Source organism: Gymnoscopelus braueri (assembly GCF_963280865.1).
Source record: "Gymnoscopelus braueri genome assembly, chromosome: 5".
NCBI lineage: Eukaryota > Metazoa > Chordata > Actinopteri > Myctophiformes > Myctophidae > Gymnoscopelus > Gymnoscopelus braueri.
In genome coordinates this window covers 28919780-28938552 of record NC_137606.1, presented here as the reverse complement: position 1 = coordinate 28938552, position 18773 = coordinate 28919780, and the positions used below count along the sequence as shown (strand labels likewise).

At 39.6% G+C, this 18773-nt stretch overlaps 2 protein-coding genes across 2 annotated transcripts; one reads left to right on the top strand and one right to left on the bottom strand.

The window, feature by feature from the left end:
- The first annotated feature begins 390 nt into the window (after nt 1-390).
- LOC308085655 (heat shock cognate 70 kDa protein-like) lies at nt 391-6450 on the top strand. The gene is made up of 9 exons (XM_080428894.1): nt 391-523; nt 2316-2530; nt 2637-2842; nt 3345-3497; nt 3651-4206; nt 4288-4490; nt 5175-5373; nt 5485-5717; nt 5891-6450. Exons 2-9 carry the CDS (start codon nt 2326-2328, stop codon nt 6098-6100), a joined length of 1965 nt encoding a protein of 654 aa, XP_080285020.1. The 5' UTR covers nt 391-523; nt 2316-2325; the 3' UTR covers nt 6101-6450.
- A 4596-nt stretch (nt 6451-11046) lies between these two features.
- slc13a5b (solute carrier family 13 member 5b) lies at nt 11047-18773 on the bottom strand. The gene is made up of 12 exons (XM_080429030.1): nt 18637-18773; nt 16961-17089; nt 16619-16755; nt 16065-16279; nt 15515-15689; nt 15287-15409; nt 14943-15155; nt 14655-14761; nt 14434-14555; nt 14135-14296; nt 12949-13086; nt 11047-12791 (listed from the first exon to the last, which is right to left on the bottom strand). Exons 1-12 carry the CDS (start codon nt 18733-18735, stop codon nt 12666-12668), a joined length of 1746 nt encoding a protein of 581 aa, XP_080285156.1. The 5' UTR covers nt 18736-18773; the 3' UTR covers nt 11047-12665.

Here is an 18773-nt window from a genome sequence, read left to right as displayed (position 1 = left end):
AATGCGTCACATCGTGACACATTGTGAGCTTGTAGATTGGCTATTTTCAAATGTGCCGAAATGTATATATATAGGGCTGAAGAAGTGGTTAATGTATGTTTTGTTATAAGACTCAAAATCTACAAAGTAACCAGTAACGTTTTAAAATAATTGTAGTGGAGTAAAAGTACAATATTTGAGGTGTAGTGGAGTAGAAGTAAAAGTACTGAAAAGTGGAAATACCCCAGTAAAGTAAATATACCTCAAAATTGTACTTAAAAGTACAGTACTTGAGCACTTCACACCGCTGTCGAAAGAACGAGAAGCGAGAGAACCAGTGCCATCTAGATGCACTGGAAAGAACATTCCAGAGCGGTGTCTCGTGCCTTGAAAGCTGTCACAGTGGGAGGAGTCAGAACAGAAGCCCCATAGATATCTATGCGGAACCCAACTAGTTGTCAAACACAAGAAGAAGCTGCAGGCGTTGAACCTCAGGGTTGACAGACCTTTGTAACCATAAAGAACACTTCCACACGTCCATACGGTAAGTGAAGTTACTTGTTTTTCGTTATATTTTCTCCAAGAACAATATGAACGATATTTGCCAAACATGATGTAAGCTAGCGGTTGGGCTTCAACTGCTGACTCCACTACTCACGTTACTGAATGATAAATACCTAAATTATACATTACCTTTGGCCAGATTAGACCGTTGTTTTAGTAGATCGTTTTACTGAGTAATAGTCGAGGTGGGAGGTTTGACATTTTAAACGTCTTAAATATATAAATGTTTGCCACTCTCGATGATGCGGTGAGGTAGGTCGCCCTGATATATGCCATATCATGACGGTCATGGATGAACTTCAACCTGGTGTTTGCTTTTTCTCCATTTTTGGCCCATACACCTACATAAACGTTCAGATTTCAAATATAAAATGCTTACCCCATGGCCACGGATGTCAGAATTATGTTCGGGCCCACAGAAGTACCCGTATCTTCCGTATTGTTCAATAAAAAGCTTTTTAATCCGATTTTCTGATAGTTATCATATATGTATCAGAGGGCAATACACCTCCCAACCGATGGGGTCGCGAAGTTGAAAGCGTATGGAGAAAATACGGAGAAAATGGCCACCGATTGGATTACAATGCTTTTTATTTAACAATATGGAAGATACGGGTACTTCTGAGGGCCCGTACAGAATTGTAACATCCGTGGCCATCGGTTAAGCACTTAATACAAAGAGTCAGAACGTTAATGTAGATGTATGGGCCAAAAAGGTAGAGCGTGCAAACACCAGGTTGAAGTTAATCCATGACTGTCATGATGTCCACTCTCGATGACGCGGTGAGCATCAGCACCAGCTGAGCAGAATGTTCCAGCATTTTCTCAACCAAACCAAATAAGGGCTTCATCCTCTGTGGCTCATCCGCTATGTAGCAATAATTCATTGATATAATGACGCAGCTTATGAAATGATCCTAACTTGTAACCAGCTTTAGAATGAAAATGCAATGTCTTAATGCAGACTGTAGATACTTGAGTATGTGGGTGGTTGCCTTGTCACGTACTGCCAGGGGTGTAAAATAACTAAGTACATTTACTCAAGTACTGTACATAAGTACAATTTTGAGGTGTTTTTTTACTTTACTTTTTTTAGACAAATATTGTACTTCTACTCCACTACAATTATTTGAAAACTTTAGTTAATAGTTTGTAGATTCTGATTATTATTACAAAACATACATTAACCACTTGAACCCAATATACATTTCGTCCATTTGAAAATGGCCGATCTACAAGCTCACAATGAGTCGCAATGCAACTAATTTAAATCTGCTATTTTCAAAAGATTTGTATACATTTTATACATTTGAAAACTTGTGAAATGACATTCTGCACAATGAGTACTTTCTACTTTTGGTACTTTAATAACATTTTGATACCAATACTTTTGTACTTTTATGCAATTAAACTTAGGACATTTTGAGTACTTTTTCCACCACTGTGTACTGCTGTAGTAACACTAAACTGCTGCTGTTGTAGTAACACTAAACTGCTGTGCTGTTGTAGTAACACTAAACTACTGTTGCCATAATAATGAGACAGTTGTCAAGCTTGTCAGAATAAAGAGTGTTGGAAACAGGTGCTCATTGGACAATTTTAAACCATTTACAATTTGAGTCACACAAACCAATTATAGAATCACATGCATCTCTTCAAGTGGAAGAGAAATTCTAGGCTATATTAAAACTTTGACATCATTAATTTGTACAATTGACTTTTGTTAAATGGACACAACTTGGCAATCCTAAGAACTACTTTTTCCCCAACAGTATAGGAACCATGTCAAAGGGACCAGCAGTTGGCATTGACCTGGGCACCACCTACTCCTGTGTAGGGGTGTTTCAGCATGGCAAGGTGGAGATCATCGCCAATGACCAGGGCAACAGGACCACACCCAGTTATGTTGCATTCACAGACACAGAGAGGCTGATTGGCGATGCAGCCAAAAATCAAGTGGCTATGAACCCCTGCAATACAGTATTTGGTAAGATTTTAGATTTTATTCCATTATTGAAGTGTGGAAGTTGGTCCAAATTTTTTTTTTAACTCTTTTTTTTTTTTTTTTTTTTTTTTTCTCCCTCTCTTCTCAGATGCAAAGCGTCTAATTGGACGGCGGTTTGATGATGCTGTTGTCCAGTCAGACATGAAACACTGGCCATTTACTGTAATCGACGACTCCACACGCCCCAAAGTACAGGTGGATTTCAAGGGAGAGACCAAGGCTTTCTACCCAGAGGAGATCTCTTCCATGGTACTGGTCAAAATGAAGGAAATCGCTGAAGCGTACCTTGGCAAGGTAATTAAATAAAAATATGCACAAAACTACTGTTTGGGTGAAACAATGAAATGATTAACAGGATAATAATCAAAATACCACTGGATTCATCATCACTAATCATGTTTAAAAGCAAATATCCTAATATGTGCTATTTACCAGATTTGCCATACGTATTATAAAATGAATGTTATGGTTCAAACTGGGAAAATAAAAGCTAAACGTAACTTAATGTACAGTATTTTGAAAACCATCATTGTTCAGATTTTTTTTTTTAATTTTTTTTATACATTTTATGAGTATTAGTTTTTAATATAATTTTGAAAATGATGACATTAAACAAAGATACATATATTTTTTACAGGTTTTTTTTCCCCTCCCATGTGAGGACATCATTTGTGAACTCAAAATGCAAGCATATATTTAGTACATAGGTACCCCTCATTTCCCTCCCGTCCACCCACTCTCCCTCCCACCCATTGTTCAGATTCAACATTAATTTGATATCTCTGTTCCTCCACAGACTGTGAACAACGCCGTGGTAACGGTGCCTGCCTACTTCAATGACTCTCAGCGCCAGGCCACTAAAGATGCAGGGACCATTTCTGGACTCAATGTTCTCCGCATCATCAACGAGCCAACAGCGGCTGCTATTGCTTATGGCCTTGACAAAAAGGTGCAGTACCTCCAATATGCTGCTAAATCTCTCCTGATGCATGTGCTTTTTGTGGTAGCATGTTCAACCTGACCCATCAACCTGTCCAAATTTTGAAGCACTTTATGGTCCAAATAATTAAACTTTCTATGATTTTAAATGTTTTCCTTGCAGGTGGGAGTTGAAAGAAATGTTCTTATCTTTGACCTCGGTGGCGGCACATTCGATGTCTCCATCCTGACCATCGAGGATGGAATCTTTGAGGTCAAGTCCACAGCAGGGGACACTCACTTGGGAGGAGAAGACTTTGACAACCGCATGGTTAATCACTTCATCGCAGAGTTCAAGCGCAAGTACAAGAAAGACATCAGCGACAACAAGAGGGCCGTTCGTCGTCTGCGAACAGCCTGCGAGAGGGCCAAGCGTACCTTGTCCTCCAGCACACAGGCTAGTATCGAGATCGACTCTCTGTACGAGGGGGTCGACTTCTACACCTCCATCACCAGGGCCCGCTTTGAGGAGCTTAACGCCGACCTGTTCCGTGGCACCCTGGACCCAGTGGAGAAGTCTCTCCGTGACGCAAAGATGGACAAGGCCCAGATCCATGAGATTGTTCTGGTGGGAGGCTCCATTCGTATCCCCAAGATCCAGAAGCTTCTGCAGGACTTCTTCAATGGAAAGGAACTTAATAAGAGCATTAACCCTGACGAAGCAGTGGCCTATGGTGCAGGTATGCCATTTACCAGATATTGTACTATTGAAATAATCTCAAATATATAGCTGAGGATTTAAATTGTAATTTTTTTTGCAGCTGTGCAGGCGGCCATTTTGTCAGGTGACAAGTCTGAGAATGTGCAGGACCTACTGCTGCTAGATGTCACCCCTCTGTCCTTGGGCATCGAGACTGCTGGAGGAGTCATGACGGTACTCATCAAGAGGAACACCACCATTCCTACCAAGCAGACTCAAACCTTCACCACCTATTCAGACAACCAGCCTGGTGTGCTCATCCAGGTATTGAATTGAGGTGGTCATACAGTATATCCTATATTCAAATTACCTAATGGGTCGGTCGACATCACAAATGTAACTTCCGGACTTGCGAGGCGCACCGTTGCTCCAATCCGCACCAAACTTTGCACAAACACTGTTCAGAGGTCTGCTGTAACAATTGTTACACCAGGGGCCATGGGTGTCCCCCAGGGGCCATGCAGGGGCTCCTGGGGGACACCTGTGGGTGTACCATTGCACCAAACCTGGCACAAACACTGTTTAGGGGTCTGCCATGACAGTGGTCACACCAGGGGGCCCCAAAGGGCCAGATGTGCACCGATGTTCCAATCCGCAGCAAACGTGGGAAAAACACTGTTCAGTGGTCCGGCATGAGAATATTCACACCAAAAAAACTAAATCGCACACACATGGGGCACTACAGCAGTGTTACAGCAGTGTGTAACACTTCAAATGGACATTGTTGACCATTGCTCTGATCAGCGCAATATTAGACTTAGATTTGAAGGCCACATTGCACCTTGAAAATCAAGTACATTAAAATTGTGTTTAGTACATTGTGATTTAGGTAAGGGAATAAACATTAAATGAAAACGTAATATTGACCCGACGTGCCTAAAACATTTTTGTGGATTATTAATTTCCAAATGTTATGCACTGGTTCCTGATTTAACATTTTGTTCTCAGGTATATGAGGGTGAAAGAGCGATGACCAAAGACAACAACCTTTTGGGGAAGTTTGAGCTCATTGGAATCCCCCCAGCCCCACGAGGTGTTCCTCAGATCGAGGTGACATTTGACATTGATGCCAATGGCATCATGAATGTCTCTGCTGTTGATAAGAGCACTGGCAAGGAGAATAAGATCACTATCACCAACGACAAAGGTACACCTAAGAGAACTGCAACACTGTGCGACAGAGACAGGCAATGCATTCTATCTTCACCTAACCCACAAAATTCTAACCAATCCGTTCTTTTGTGTTGCCCCTCTCCAGGTCGCTTAAGCAAGGAGGACATTGAGCGCATGGTCCAGGAAGCTGATAAGTACAAGGCTGAGGATGACGTGCAGAGAGACAAGGTTTCTGCCAAGAATGGCCTGGAGGCTTACGCCTTCAACCTGAAGTCTACCGTGGAGGATGAGAAGCTGCAGGGCAAGATCAGTGATGAGGACAAACAGAAGATCCTCGATAAATGTACTGAGGTCATCAGTTGGTTGGATCAAAATCAGGTATGAATTAACTGGCTTTGTCACTGACTGGTCTCAGTCCTCCGCAAGAGCTCTGAATAATCTAGATCAGCGGCTAGATTTTAGCTCAATTCTTAACAAATTGATAGTTGTAGGTCATCTGGTGTAAAATTAAGGTTTAAATGTATTGTGTCCCCCCCCCCTCCTGTTCTTAGTCTGCAGAAAAAGATGAGTTTGAGCATCAGCAGAAGGAGCTGGAAAAGGTGTGCAATCCCATCATTACTAATCTGTACCAGAGTGCTGGTGGAATGCCAGGAGGAATGCCAGGAGGAATGCCAGGTGGAATGCCAGGTGGCTTCCCAGGGGCTGGTGGCGCCCCCGGAGGAGGAGGATCCTCTGGACCTACCATTGAGGAGGTCGACTAAACTGGAACATTCCCACAGTTATTTCCATACCCCTGTAACCTTTTGTTTTACTTAGTTTTCTGGGTTTTCACCACTTCAGCATTCATTGTACCAAGCAATTACTATTATACAGTCAGGGAGGCTAAAATGAAATCTGCAGGATCCATTGTTTTTGTGGCTCTTTTTGTTTGTACTGTATGCTGTTTTATGGACTGTTCTGATCCTATTGTAGGAGCAACAACTTATTTGGTATTCGATCGCTAGGCACTTTATGTACTTTGTTCGGTTGCACTAATTAAATGTTTTGGTTACCACGGCATGTTTTGCTATCACAAAGAATATACATTAAAATATATTATTTGTAAGATTGAGTTGATATCTTGAGACTTTAATTTCATAGTTTATTGTGTTTGGCAGGTCGGTGTGTGTTTGATTTCTATGTCCGGTAGGCACAGGTTTATTTCTATGCCCGAAAGAAAGGGAGATCCAAATATTCAAAATGCTGCATTCACAAATTAAGTGATCTCAAAAGAGTTAGCATTTTTAATGTTCTCTCTGAGGTTTGATATCATCATTGTGACTGCACACATACCTGAGAAGAATGTGAGCAATTGCCAGGCAGTTTCCACAGTGTACACTAGGTGGAGCTCACAGGACATGAAGAAGAGGATGCCTGATATGACTATTGGGTAGGCCTATAGTGAAAATTAGGAAGGATTATTTTCCAACTGTACAATCATTAATAAACGAAGCAGTTGATGGAAGAGACTGATTTTGAACAATTTATTATTTTAAGGATTCTTGTAATCATTCAGATTTCAATAGCTCACAAATGGGTCCTCGCACATTTGTAACATTTACATAAAGATTATGTTGTCAAGGCTCTAGCTTGATGTAGGTCTAGCCTATATTATGTCCATGGTCTTATTGGTCGATCTACAAATTTCAATCTCTAGCCTACTCTAAAACAGAACAAATGGTAAAGGGCTATTTGGCTATAATGATAATGGGGCCTAATTATTCTTATATCATTGTATTATTATTGTGAAACACTTGATCAAAATAAAGTTTTGATAAGTCCTCAAAAGTTTTGATTAAAAAAAAGAATTATAACAATTGAACAAATGACTGACTTATTGCTACAACAGGGTTTGCAGCATTTGTAGAAATATTGGGCCTTAAATATCATTAAAATATACATTTAATATATACATTTGACCCCTAAGTTGTAAAATAAATGTAGATATATAAAAATAAAAAATGTTATGGTACACAATGCTCTCACAGGCCTTTTCTGGTGGGCTGTTGAGTGTCAAGCAGGGAGGCAACTGGTATTTAAAAAAAAAAAAAAAGTTAGTGATTTATCGTTATTGTTATGGCAGGGGGATTGAATCCCAATCTCAATGAGGGCACACCCAACCACAAGGCCACAGAGCTGGTTTACTGGAAGTTATGTTAAAACATAATAGTCAATAATAAAAGCTTGAATAATCATTTTGGTGTTTTTAAAAACGACACAATAATTATGATACATTTTTCTGTGATGTTTACAATGTTTTGTTTATTCATTTAATTAATCACAGTGATGATAGAAACATCTAATATGACTACAAAGCATCACAATGGACTGTCTGAAGTTATTCTTTTTTTCCCCTTCTACATTACACCAGAAGATGGAGCCATTTCTCGATTCATCCTGGCAAAATGAGCACATCATATTCCCCTGTTAACTGTTCTCTCCAAATATGTACTGCACACATAAACATTTACAAGGATGTGAGATTGAGCACAGCCAATTAGTTTAGCCTCCCATTACTATCATTTAATACATTCTGATCAAAAAGTTGTGTAAACTGAAAGATGCGTTACATTTCTGTCAAACTATGTGACTTCAAACTCATGAACAATTATCTGACAGTAAATATGATGAGGATGTCACTTTAAGAATTGTGGCTTTTTATCAACATGAAAGTGTTCTTTTGAGGAAATTGTATGCATTTTGAACCTGAAAAACTGCTTAGTTTATAGAATAGTTTATAGAATAACCCTTTGAAACTGTGAGTCACCTTTCCTTTCTCCCACAAATGATAAAGTAGCTCCAGATAATATAGTTTGTAGATAATTCACTTTCTGTTATTAAAAAGTAGTTTAACAAAAAATAGCCTTTTATTTTATTTTGATTATTCTCATAAACCCAAAAGGACATAATCAGTGCCTCAGACCTGTCTCCATTCATATATTAATTGGAAATGTATATTCATTATTTTATTAACTGTTAATACACATAATAGTTAAATTATTAATATACTTATATTTATTGATAGACTACATAATGTTAACTCCTTCATTCAGAGATCCAGTGCAGATGTCAAGAGGCCATCAGCTGGGTGAAGCTATAAAAGCAATTTCATCTCCCCTAGGGACAAGAGAATGCTCCCTTTCATATCCTGTACTTCTTCTGTATTTCTCTCTTACTGCTGTTACTGAATTTCCCTCCAGGGATCCATAAAGGTACTTCATATCTTATCTGATCTTATCTTATTTTATTCTTATCTTTCCGGTCCTAAACCATTTCAGAGATAAATTCTCTGACTGTGAGCTGCAGGTGAAAGTTTTCATGCTGACAAATAATTGTCATAGAACATAAAAACAAAACAGAGTAATCTATCATAATTCTTAATATTATGCACATATTTGAAGATATAGCAATGGTTAGTAGGCTACAACTGCCGTTGCGTTAGAGAGTAACAAAGAAAGGCAGTATTCTGTTTCTGTTAGCATTGGCTAGAGACAGGTCAATATAAGAATGTCTAGCATACCTACTTATAGACTCAAGATTGCTAACTGAAACCAATTTTACACATAATCCTTTGAGTGCGAGGAAGAGGTAATTGTATCAGACAGGCCATATATTGTCCTCTTCAGTAATTGATACAGAAAAAGTGAATAGCCAATGGCAGCTTGAAATACATTCTCATCCACGAAACGTCACTGCTTCTGAATCAGCATGACCCTGTAGATGCAACTGGTGGAGTGGACACAAAACATGCTTTTCATTCCAATGCAGTCTGGAGGTCATGTACTGTGCTTGCCAATTGCTCACTCTGCAAAAAAAAGGCCTAGTTTGTAATGGGTTCACAGAAATATGCTTCTGAGTTCATCAAAGGTCTTGTCTGTGGAGTCAGTCTCATGCAACTCCAGTGAAGAGAATAGCTTGAGGGTTCCATTTCTTACCACACGCACGCACGCACACGCACTCACACACACACACTCACACACACACACACACACACACACACACACACACACACACGCGCGCGCACACACACACACACACACACACACACACACACACACACACACATGTTTGTATGTGTGTGTGTGTGTGTGTGTGTGTGTGTGTGTATGTATGTATGTATGTATGTATATATATATATATATATATATATATATATATATATATATATATATATATATATATATATACTGTAGCAAATAATGGAGGTTGCAATACACGAGGACATGTTTTAATTGGATAATGATTGGGTGGCTGAGAGGCAGCAAAGTGGGAGAGAAAGGCACTGTAATTACATAATGAGAGCTTATTTCGCTTATGAGAGCTAAGATCATAGTGATCTGTTCTGTATTATACACCCAGCTACTTGTTAACTACTCTTTAAGTGTCTAACATTTTGATTGTCCCATGTAACTCTAAGGGCAAGGTCACATATTTCACTCTCCTTACTATTTTAAAACAGAATGTAGCACATTTAGCCTGCTAACATTACAAATAAATATCATTACAGCTACAGTATATGCATAGAATGTTTTATAACCCACTATGTCTGAATCTTGTCTTGAAAATGTCTGTGAAATATGTTTTCATCATGGTTCTAGATTGTTCAATTCTCCATTGTCAGCGGAGTCTATAAATGGACAAATGATAAACATCTTCATTGTGTTTGAGCTACTACTGTATTGTTCATGGTGGTGGTACACATATAGACACATTTTGAGTTGATACTGCCCCTTGTTCAAAGTAAAGTGACAATCACAAAGCTCTTACTTTACTTAGGTGTGGCCATTCAGTTAAGGATTACACTGGTTTTACACTCTGTGTTTATGGGATTATATCAGATAGACTCAGAGGAAAACAATTGCACTTTCAAAATGCAGCTGACAGTCAACAATCAAGTTGAGACATGATATAACAAGTGATCAAAGTTTGGTCTCGTGGTTTTTGACTCTTTGGAGAGATAATACACAGGACACCATCAATACACTTACCACTATTGTGTTTTTCATCTGCCTTTATCGACTCATCATGTGCTGGACCACAAATGATTTGAGATCTATTATAATGCATGAAAAGGTGACTTGAAATGAAAACAATAATTTAAATGGACAGTATGGAGTTTTTGACTCTTTGAATTGATAATAAATGAGACACTGACTGACAATATAGTTATTTACCGCTATTGTGTTTTTCACCTGCCTTTATCAACGCATCATGTGATGGACCACAAATGATTTGAGATCTAGTATAATGTATGAAAAGGTGACTTGAAATTAAAACAATCATTTACATGGACAGAATGGAAGAAATCCGTGCATGGCTTGAACCAATAACACGTTTTAAAAAGGAACTTTCAATGACTCTGGCATCATACTCAGCATAATGACTTTAAGTCACGCAGGATAGGGAATGCGTTAGTTGCTCTTTCTTTTAGAATGATCATAACCGTAAATGACCAGAGTTATTTTTTCCCCCTGCATATAATAGTCAGTTACAGTGGGTGTGTTGTATATTCACCATGTTCTCAAAAAAGGCCTGATGTAGGACTCTTTCAGAGCTTGGAAATATCCTTACTGATTTGATTCATATTCCTTACCAAGTACAACCAGACATTGCATCTTGAAACATCTCCAAAATGTAGACACCACACTAAATATGAAAATGCTCAAACTTTGTTAACAAGAAAACAAACATTTTATTTGCCTCTTGTATTTGCTTAAAAGGATTAGTTTATCACGGTTTATTAAACCAGAATTTATATTACAATGCTGAGAACATATCTCCTCAGTTTATACCACATAGAAGCAGCCAGAAGATTGTATTTATTACATTCTTCCATTTCCGTTCACATTGGCTTGATGCAACTGAAAATATACTACTGTAACTATACACTGACTCTTAAATAAATCCTTTTCTCAACTACATTATATTACAGTAAAGTTAGACAATCCAAAAATATCTGCACATGCTGACCTTAATCTGGAATGTGTTCAGTAATTCAATAATTCTATCATTTTCACAAGGGTCTCATGCTTCTGTAGCGATGATAACACCATACACTTGTTCAAGTGATGTTGGAATTAACAAAGCATAATGTATTCTAGTGTAAGTCAACATTATAAGGATGTGAAAGAGCAAAACTGTTTTGCCCGTTCACATCCTTGACATAATGTTAACTTACATTAGACTAGACACTTTGACATGTATTTTTAAGCTACATGATTACATTTTCCTTTTGTGCCTATTACGTATCTATATTCTTGTATGATTTGACCTGACCAAAATACTCCCTATTCTGGGCATGTCCTAATAGGCAAAAATAGACTAACATTTGATGAAAATAGGAGAACATTCGGAAAATCTAAAATAGCAGCAAGCTATTTTCTTATAAGACAACATACTGTAATAAGGAATATTGGCATATACTGTAAGTAATTAAGGTTATTTGGCTACTAGAAAAACTTTCAGGTAGCCTGTATGTCCTCTTGTATGGAAATAATGGCAAAGAAGGGAAGACAATGGAGGGGAAGTAAGAAAATCTACATATTTCATATGAATGTCAAATCTGTCTTGTGTTATTTATTATGGATGATTGATCAGCACCTAGAATCTCATAGAAAAAATAAGTTAATGTAACTATGAGAGAGTACTTAAAGATATGAGAAACATGTCTATAGCATGTATGCTTGTCATATGGTTTATTGTCATTAGGATGTGGCTGTAGTAGTAGGCCTAATATGTAAAAAATGTTTATTTCATCCAATTGATCAATTCTATGTATTTTGCTTGTTATTTATATCGTGTTGCTTGCCATTAATGTTTTATGTATGTTTGTTTGTTTGTTGTTTTTACTTTGGCAACCCAAATTTCCCTTGAGATCAAATTTAAATTGGTCAGGACTCAGAAGCATGTTTTTGGGCCATTTAGGAGGGTGATGATAGTTTAAAATTCTAAGAGGGGGGGTTAAGACAGTTTAAAAGAGATTATCTTTTAAAGTGTAACTCCATTATGGTGCCGTGTAAATTCAACACAACTTAAGTTCCAGTATTCAAGTCATGTCTCCCAGTACCTCTCACATTCACCACCACTTTTTCTCACAAGCAAGACTCAAGTGTCAATTAAATAAAACCTAGACTATTCTAGCCTAGGCTTTTATCCCCAAAACACCCAAACACAGCCAAGTTATTCTGTGCTGTCTGTCTGGCCAGAGCAGAGGTCTTTGTCTGGAGGCTTAGGATGACGAGGACTTGTGTGCTTGGAACATCTCCAATGGCCAAGTCTCAACCAGGCTCACACCCCCGTGACATTGGCCCAGGCGGGGAAGGTGTCAAGGTGAAACATGGCTTTGCCCCAGCTGTTGATGGCCAGTGTGATGCAAAGGATGCCGATGATGTTCATGACTATTCCTGCCTTTGCCTGAGTGATAGGGACGATGTGCAATGACATAGGAGTTTCACAACATCATAGAAAATGGATACGATCATCTCATGCCTGTATTATCACTGATGACAACTACAAAACAGAAACAACTATGATCATACTATAATTTACTGAAGATACACAGCAAACTCACCATATCAGCAACCTTAAGGTATCCATAGGAGAAGACGATGGCATTTGGGGGCGTGGCAACAGGCAACATGAAGGCAAATGAAGCACTCAGTGTACAAGGCACCATGATATACAGAGGATTGATTCCAATGGACTGGGACTGGAATAAACACAGACAGTTTGACGGGTCTTAGACTGGTGTGAGAGAACATTTGATGACAACATTCTTCAATCTCCACTCCTCCAGCTGGTTACTTTTTCTGCACTGTAATCACTGACTCATAACTCACACTGGAATTTGCTGTCTGTGCTGAGAGGAAACGTTCATTAGGTGGGTGTAATTAAGATGCAATTCTTGTATGTTTGGGTGCTGAGTGCTGACTCACGACTACCAAAATGGGAAAGCGAGCAGCGATAATGGCATACTAGACGAAATGCATTACACTGTGGAACATTACATATTCCACAGTGCAGCAGATCGCAGTGGAACAGTCATTTCGGTTAACAAAGCCTGAACTCAAAATACCTCAGCCTTCAAAAGGAATCTTATTTAGGCAGTACTGTCTATCACTTTACCATGGCAGCACCCTGGGTTGTCTAACTCGTTCAAACATTTTTTATGACGTAGTCTCAATTTGCAGAAATGTCAGCAATGCCACATAAAAGCCAATGCTGTAAATTGCCTCCTCGCTACTGTCAGCTATATGTGATTCCACTCTTTTCATTCCCTTTTTACTGACATCCCTTTGTACCCTTTCGGCTTTACCTACAATAAATATTTCTCGGAATACCCCTGTTGTCACATTCTGGCTCAGTCCAGCTCTGGTGTTCTCCAAAGTGCTTGACTACTGAGCACAGTAATACCATTCTTCAGTAGCTATGGGCACCAGGCAGCACAAGAAACCGAGCTGAACCTATGTGTGTGGCAAAGCGCTAATGGGGGGAGGGGCCCATTGAAGGGGAACCAATCTTATTCAGTCAAAATTGCTAACTAGAGGGGCAACCAAACAAGGGAATGTAGGCCGGCTTCAGCTGGGAGTAGTTTCAATGCTGGACTCCAATTGGGGAATTTAATTCAAAAGGACACCAGGGAGTACTGGTGCCAGAAAGCAAATGTGTGTCTCCTGGGCTGTAAGAGCCTGTTTCTAGCTGTACGATGGCATTGGATTCTCTTTTGAAAATGTAGATTGCTCTGTCAATATCCTTACCATGGAGGCCAGGACAGGCAGGAAGAGAGTGGCAGTGGCCACGTTACTGGTGCATTCAGTGAAGGTAGCAATCAGCAGGCAGAGAATGATAGCAATTGCCCAGGGAGGGATGCTTTGAAGCGGAGTCATTTGATCTCCCAACCACTTTGACAGCCCTGATTCCTACAGAGACATGTATAAACATAAACAGCGTGCTTTTAAGGACACTTTGTACAGTCTATATTCATAAAGCTATAATCAACATAGAACTTATAGAGTTGGCAGCCACTCGTGAACACAATCTTAGCATTGTACTGTACCTCACTGCCTTTTGCCAGGGCGAAGCCTCCTCCAAGAAGGAGTACTATGTTCCATGGTAACTTCTTTTGAGCCACCTTCCAGGTGAGCAGAGTTGGAGTGGGACCATTGTTTTCCTGGGGGGCTGAAGTAAAAAAATATTCCATGATGTAATGCTATCATCAGGACTATAGCTGCATAATACTATATTATTGTCTGTTTGTGTTCCAGAAAGATGGCTTACCCGTGTCAAAGCCTCGAGTTCTCCAAGTACAGAAACGAGGAGCTTTAGAAGGCAAAACAAAGAGAAGGACAGCAATGAATACTGCCACTGTTGCATCGGATACATATCTGAGAACAAGAAACAAGAAGAAATTAAAAATATTTATAAAACTCTCCTCCAAAGCAAATCTGTCATACTATTTGATTAGCTGTCTATTGTTGCATTGAGCTACAGTATGCTGAGGGTGAAGTGTATATCAGTACACATGAGTGAGTGAACATGGGAAATAAATAAGTTATTTATACAAACTCTGCTTTGGAGTTGAAGATGTCTGTCGCCCAGCCAGCAACAAAGCCAGGGTCTCTGGTGAACCACAGCACCACCAGCATTACGAAGAGACTGAGGACACTCAGCTCCCCAAAGGACATCGGCCCTAGCTGACGGTGCTGCTCGCGGATCACATTATAGGCAGCAATCTCCTTCTCCGTCTTTATCACTCCACATCCCCATGTCTTTTTAAAGCTGAAGAGGAGGGCGGGAGAGTTACTCACAGGAGAAAGGATCTTGAGGTTGAAGGTGAATTTGAACTCGAAATTTAAGTGAATGCATCACTCAGTCTACAGCAAATACATTTCCATCTTCATCAAACTCACTTGAATCCCATGAAGGCAAACTGTAGCCAGAGCCAAGCCATTGTAAGCATGATCATCATGTTTGGGAAAGCAAAGCCAAACCAGGAGGCAAAATTAATGACATCTCCATTTTGAGGGAAGAGTCTAAGACCAAAAAAAAAAAAAGAATATAATTAAACATGTAAAAAATGCAATCCATTCGTATAAATACAAATTAAAACAATAAAAATGGGTGTTGTATATATTTACTCATTCATCTGGCCCTTGAGCACCAGATTAGGGCCTGTCCCTGTGAGTGTGGCAGTGCCTCCGATGCTGGCAGCGTAGCAAACACTCAGAGTCATGCCTTTGCACATTCTTCTTCTCTCTTTTGCCTTTGCAGCTTCCACAGCTTCCACAGCAGTGTCTAAGAATGTCACCACCACTGGAAAGGCAAATAGAGAGTATTGAACTAGAAATCAGAAGACTCTTTCACAAAAACATTGGCTGCACGATCTTATATCATACTCGTGATATAACGCCTCTAGACTCTACTGATTTTTATCTCTGACTATTGTGAAGTGTTTCCATATTTTTCATTTGATGTAGCCACTGTTTCAATTAGATTGTTTGTCCATTGTTTTGTGGGATGATTGATCTTTGTACCATTCCTGGGTTGTGGTTGGAGGACGGGGGGTTGTTTGTGTTTATTTTTTTGTTTGTTTCTTGTCTTGAACAAGACACATTTTCTATACGGAAATCTTAAAATTAAATAAAAAGGTGCAGTGCTTCTTGATCAACCAAACCATTAACTGCTTACCTTGTCCCTCACTTTGTTTCCCTGTCTGTCCAGGCTGTTTGCTCTCAGTCTCCTCCAGGGCCAGTTCCTCTGAACTGAGGATTTGAGGCACGTCTAACTCATTATTGAGCTGCTCCAAAACGGCCTGGACAATAGGTACCATCATGGCTGTGGTAGCCGTGTTGCTGATCCACATGGACAGGAAAGCTGTGACACCCATGAAACCTAACATCAGACTGAGAGGAAACCATTCGCCTTTAATTAATAAGCTTGGCTAGGGGATCAAAAACCTGATCAGAAACTATGCAAGGTTTACAAACGTTTACAACCTCCCCTTATCAAGGGTGTTGTCAACAGTGCGATAGAGAAACAGAGTCGTAGTATAACAGAGAATGTAGTTTTCGTGATGGCAATGAACAGATAACAGCTCAACTTTTCTTCCCCCTTTAACTCTTATCTTGAATTTCATTACTGATTACTGATTGGGTGCCACTCAGAAATGATAGAGGACTCAAACAGATATGATGAAGATGACTTTTGTGTTTGCAGCGGTGTGTTGCTGGTAAGCGACTCACAGTGCTGGCCGCACGCCAACACAGAGAAGCACCCTCAAGGCGATACGCTTATGCAGATTCCAGTGTTCCACAGCTACTGCCACCATCAGCCCACCCACAAACAACATATTTGTGTCCTTCAGGTACTGCATACACACCTGAAACCGCAATACCATCCGAATTAAGGTATGCACATGCATCGATGACAAAAATCCCCCCTTTACTGAGTAAAGGGCTTGATATACTTAGTTGCCCGAGGTGTCTCACACCGAAACCGAAGCTGATCTACAAGCTCTCACAACGTAGAAATCACCCTTAAAATGTACACATGACTGTCGTGTCATAACATAATGACTTGCTTACATCTTTGGACTTCATGATGCCAAACAGGGGGAAAAGGACAGCCGGGAGGAGGGCAGTCACAGCCAGTGGCAAGGCCTCTGTGCACCAGTACACTGCCATCAGGATTATCACATAGCCGCATCCTGCCTCCTACTTGTGCATACACACACACACACACACACACACACACACACACACACACACACACACACACACACACACACACACACACACACACACACACACACACACACACACACACACACACGCACACACCCAATCATATTTTGCTTTAGAGAGATTGGTAAAACCAAAAGATTATTTTCCGTCATACGAAGAAGTTATAGGCTTAAGACAATTATATGACATCTGTTCTTGTGGTTAGGTGCCAGAAAGAAAAGTGTGAAGTGATGTGGCAAAAACACAGAGTAGCATCTGACATCTTGTTATTGTTTTTAATGAGCAGTGATACCAGGTTAGACTGAGTCTGAGATAAGGATCAGGGGTTAAAGATCAGTGTCCTTCTATGTTTTAGTCACCTGTTCGTACACTTGCCCGACTCAGGAGGCAGACGGTAGACCATCATAGTATGACACCCCTACAATTTCACACAAACGGGTCATTTCCTGAGTGAAGGTGCAGTAATCCTTTCATGGTAGGTTTGGCTGTGCATGAGAGAGCTGCAATGACGTGAGAGGCATGGATAATATGCCTATCATAACATGCTTACTTGCAGCCGCTGATCATGTCTACTTCACATGTAACAGTGGAAAGTAACATGTGCAGAGTGTTCCCACGCTGGACATGAACCTCCATGCTAACAACTATGAGTTAACATAACATAAAATCACACTAGGTTGTGAAAGCCTCGGGCAATACTGGTCAGTTCAGTTCCAGTGGTGTAAAGTAACTAAGTAGCCTACATTTACTCAAGAACTGTACTTAAGTATACTTTTGAGGTGTTTTTACTTTAATGGAGTATTTCCAATTTTCTGTACATTTACTTACTGCACATACTTTTATTTCACTACAATTATTTGAAAACTTTAGTTTCTAGTTTTGTAGATTTTTATTTATTGTTACAAAACATAGGCTAACCACTTCAGCTATATATTCAAGATTTTTATACATTTAAAAACTTGTGAAATGGGACATTCTGCTTAATGAGTAGGCTACTTTTACTTTTGGTACTCTAAGTACATTTTGATACCAATACTTTTATTATTTTACTCAAGTAGCCTATATTTTGAATTCCGGACCGAGTATTTCTACATTGCAGTAGCCTATTGATACTTTTACTTAAGTAAAACATTTGAGTACTTTTTCCACCACTGGTCAAGTAGGCTGTGAAACAAAATGTGTGTCGCAAGCTTCTCTCATCTGGCAGAGCCAGGTTACAGTTCCCATGCATTTTGCTATAATTGCAAGTTAGAGCAGAGTAGGCTATACGGTCGCAGCATCGGGTGCAAAAACCGCTAGGAGCAGTGCAACGTAACGTTAGTAAAGTAAACTAGCGTTTGCGCCTGCAAATTATAGAATTCTTCAAATTAGGATCTTAATAATATTATTAGAAATAGCCTACTAAAAAAAGTCACTTAGCTCAAAGTAAAGTGAAGTTATGCCCTTTTTAATAATAGCCGAATAAAGAAATGCAACATTCTCTCTTGGACAATCAGCACATTAATTTAATTACATACCGTGGTCCCGATCACCAAAGGCAGTGGAAGAAGAAGAATCGGAGTGGAGAATAAAATGATTTCATTCTTCACATGTCGAATACTTTTAAAAAATGCCATCCTGGACACCGGGGACACAGAAACACCGGGGGAAAGAA

Bases quoted from the DNA above. Each gene is read 5' to 3' on its own strand.
- LOC308085655 (XM_080428894.1), top strand. From the start codon at position 2,326: ATGTCAAAGGGACCAGCAGTTGGCATTGACCTGGGCACCACCTACTCC. The intron at 2,531-2,636 runs GTAAGATTTTAG...CTCTCTTCTCAG, and splicing joins CCCCTGCAATACAGTATTTG to ATGCAAAGCGTCTAATTGGA. The intron at 5,374-5,484 runs GTACACCTAAGA...GCCCCTCTCCAG, and splicing joins CACTATCACCAACGACAAAG to GTCGCTTAAGCAAGGAGGAC.
- slc13a5b (XM_080429030.1), bottom strand. From the start codon at position 18,735: ATGGCATTTTTTAAAAGTATTCGACATGTGAAGAATGAAATCATTTTA. The intron at 16,280-16,618 runs GTGAGTCGCTTA...GTTTCCTCTCAG, and splicing joins GTTGGCGTGCGGCCAGCACT to TCTGATGTTAGGTTTCATGG. The intron at 14,556-14,654 runs GTAAGCCATCTT...TTTTTACTTCAG, and splicing joins AACTCGAGGCTTTGACACGG to CCCCCCAGGAAAACAATGGT.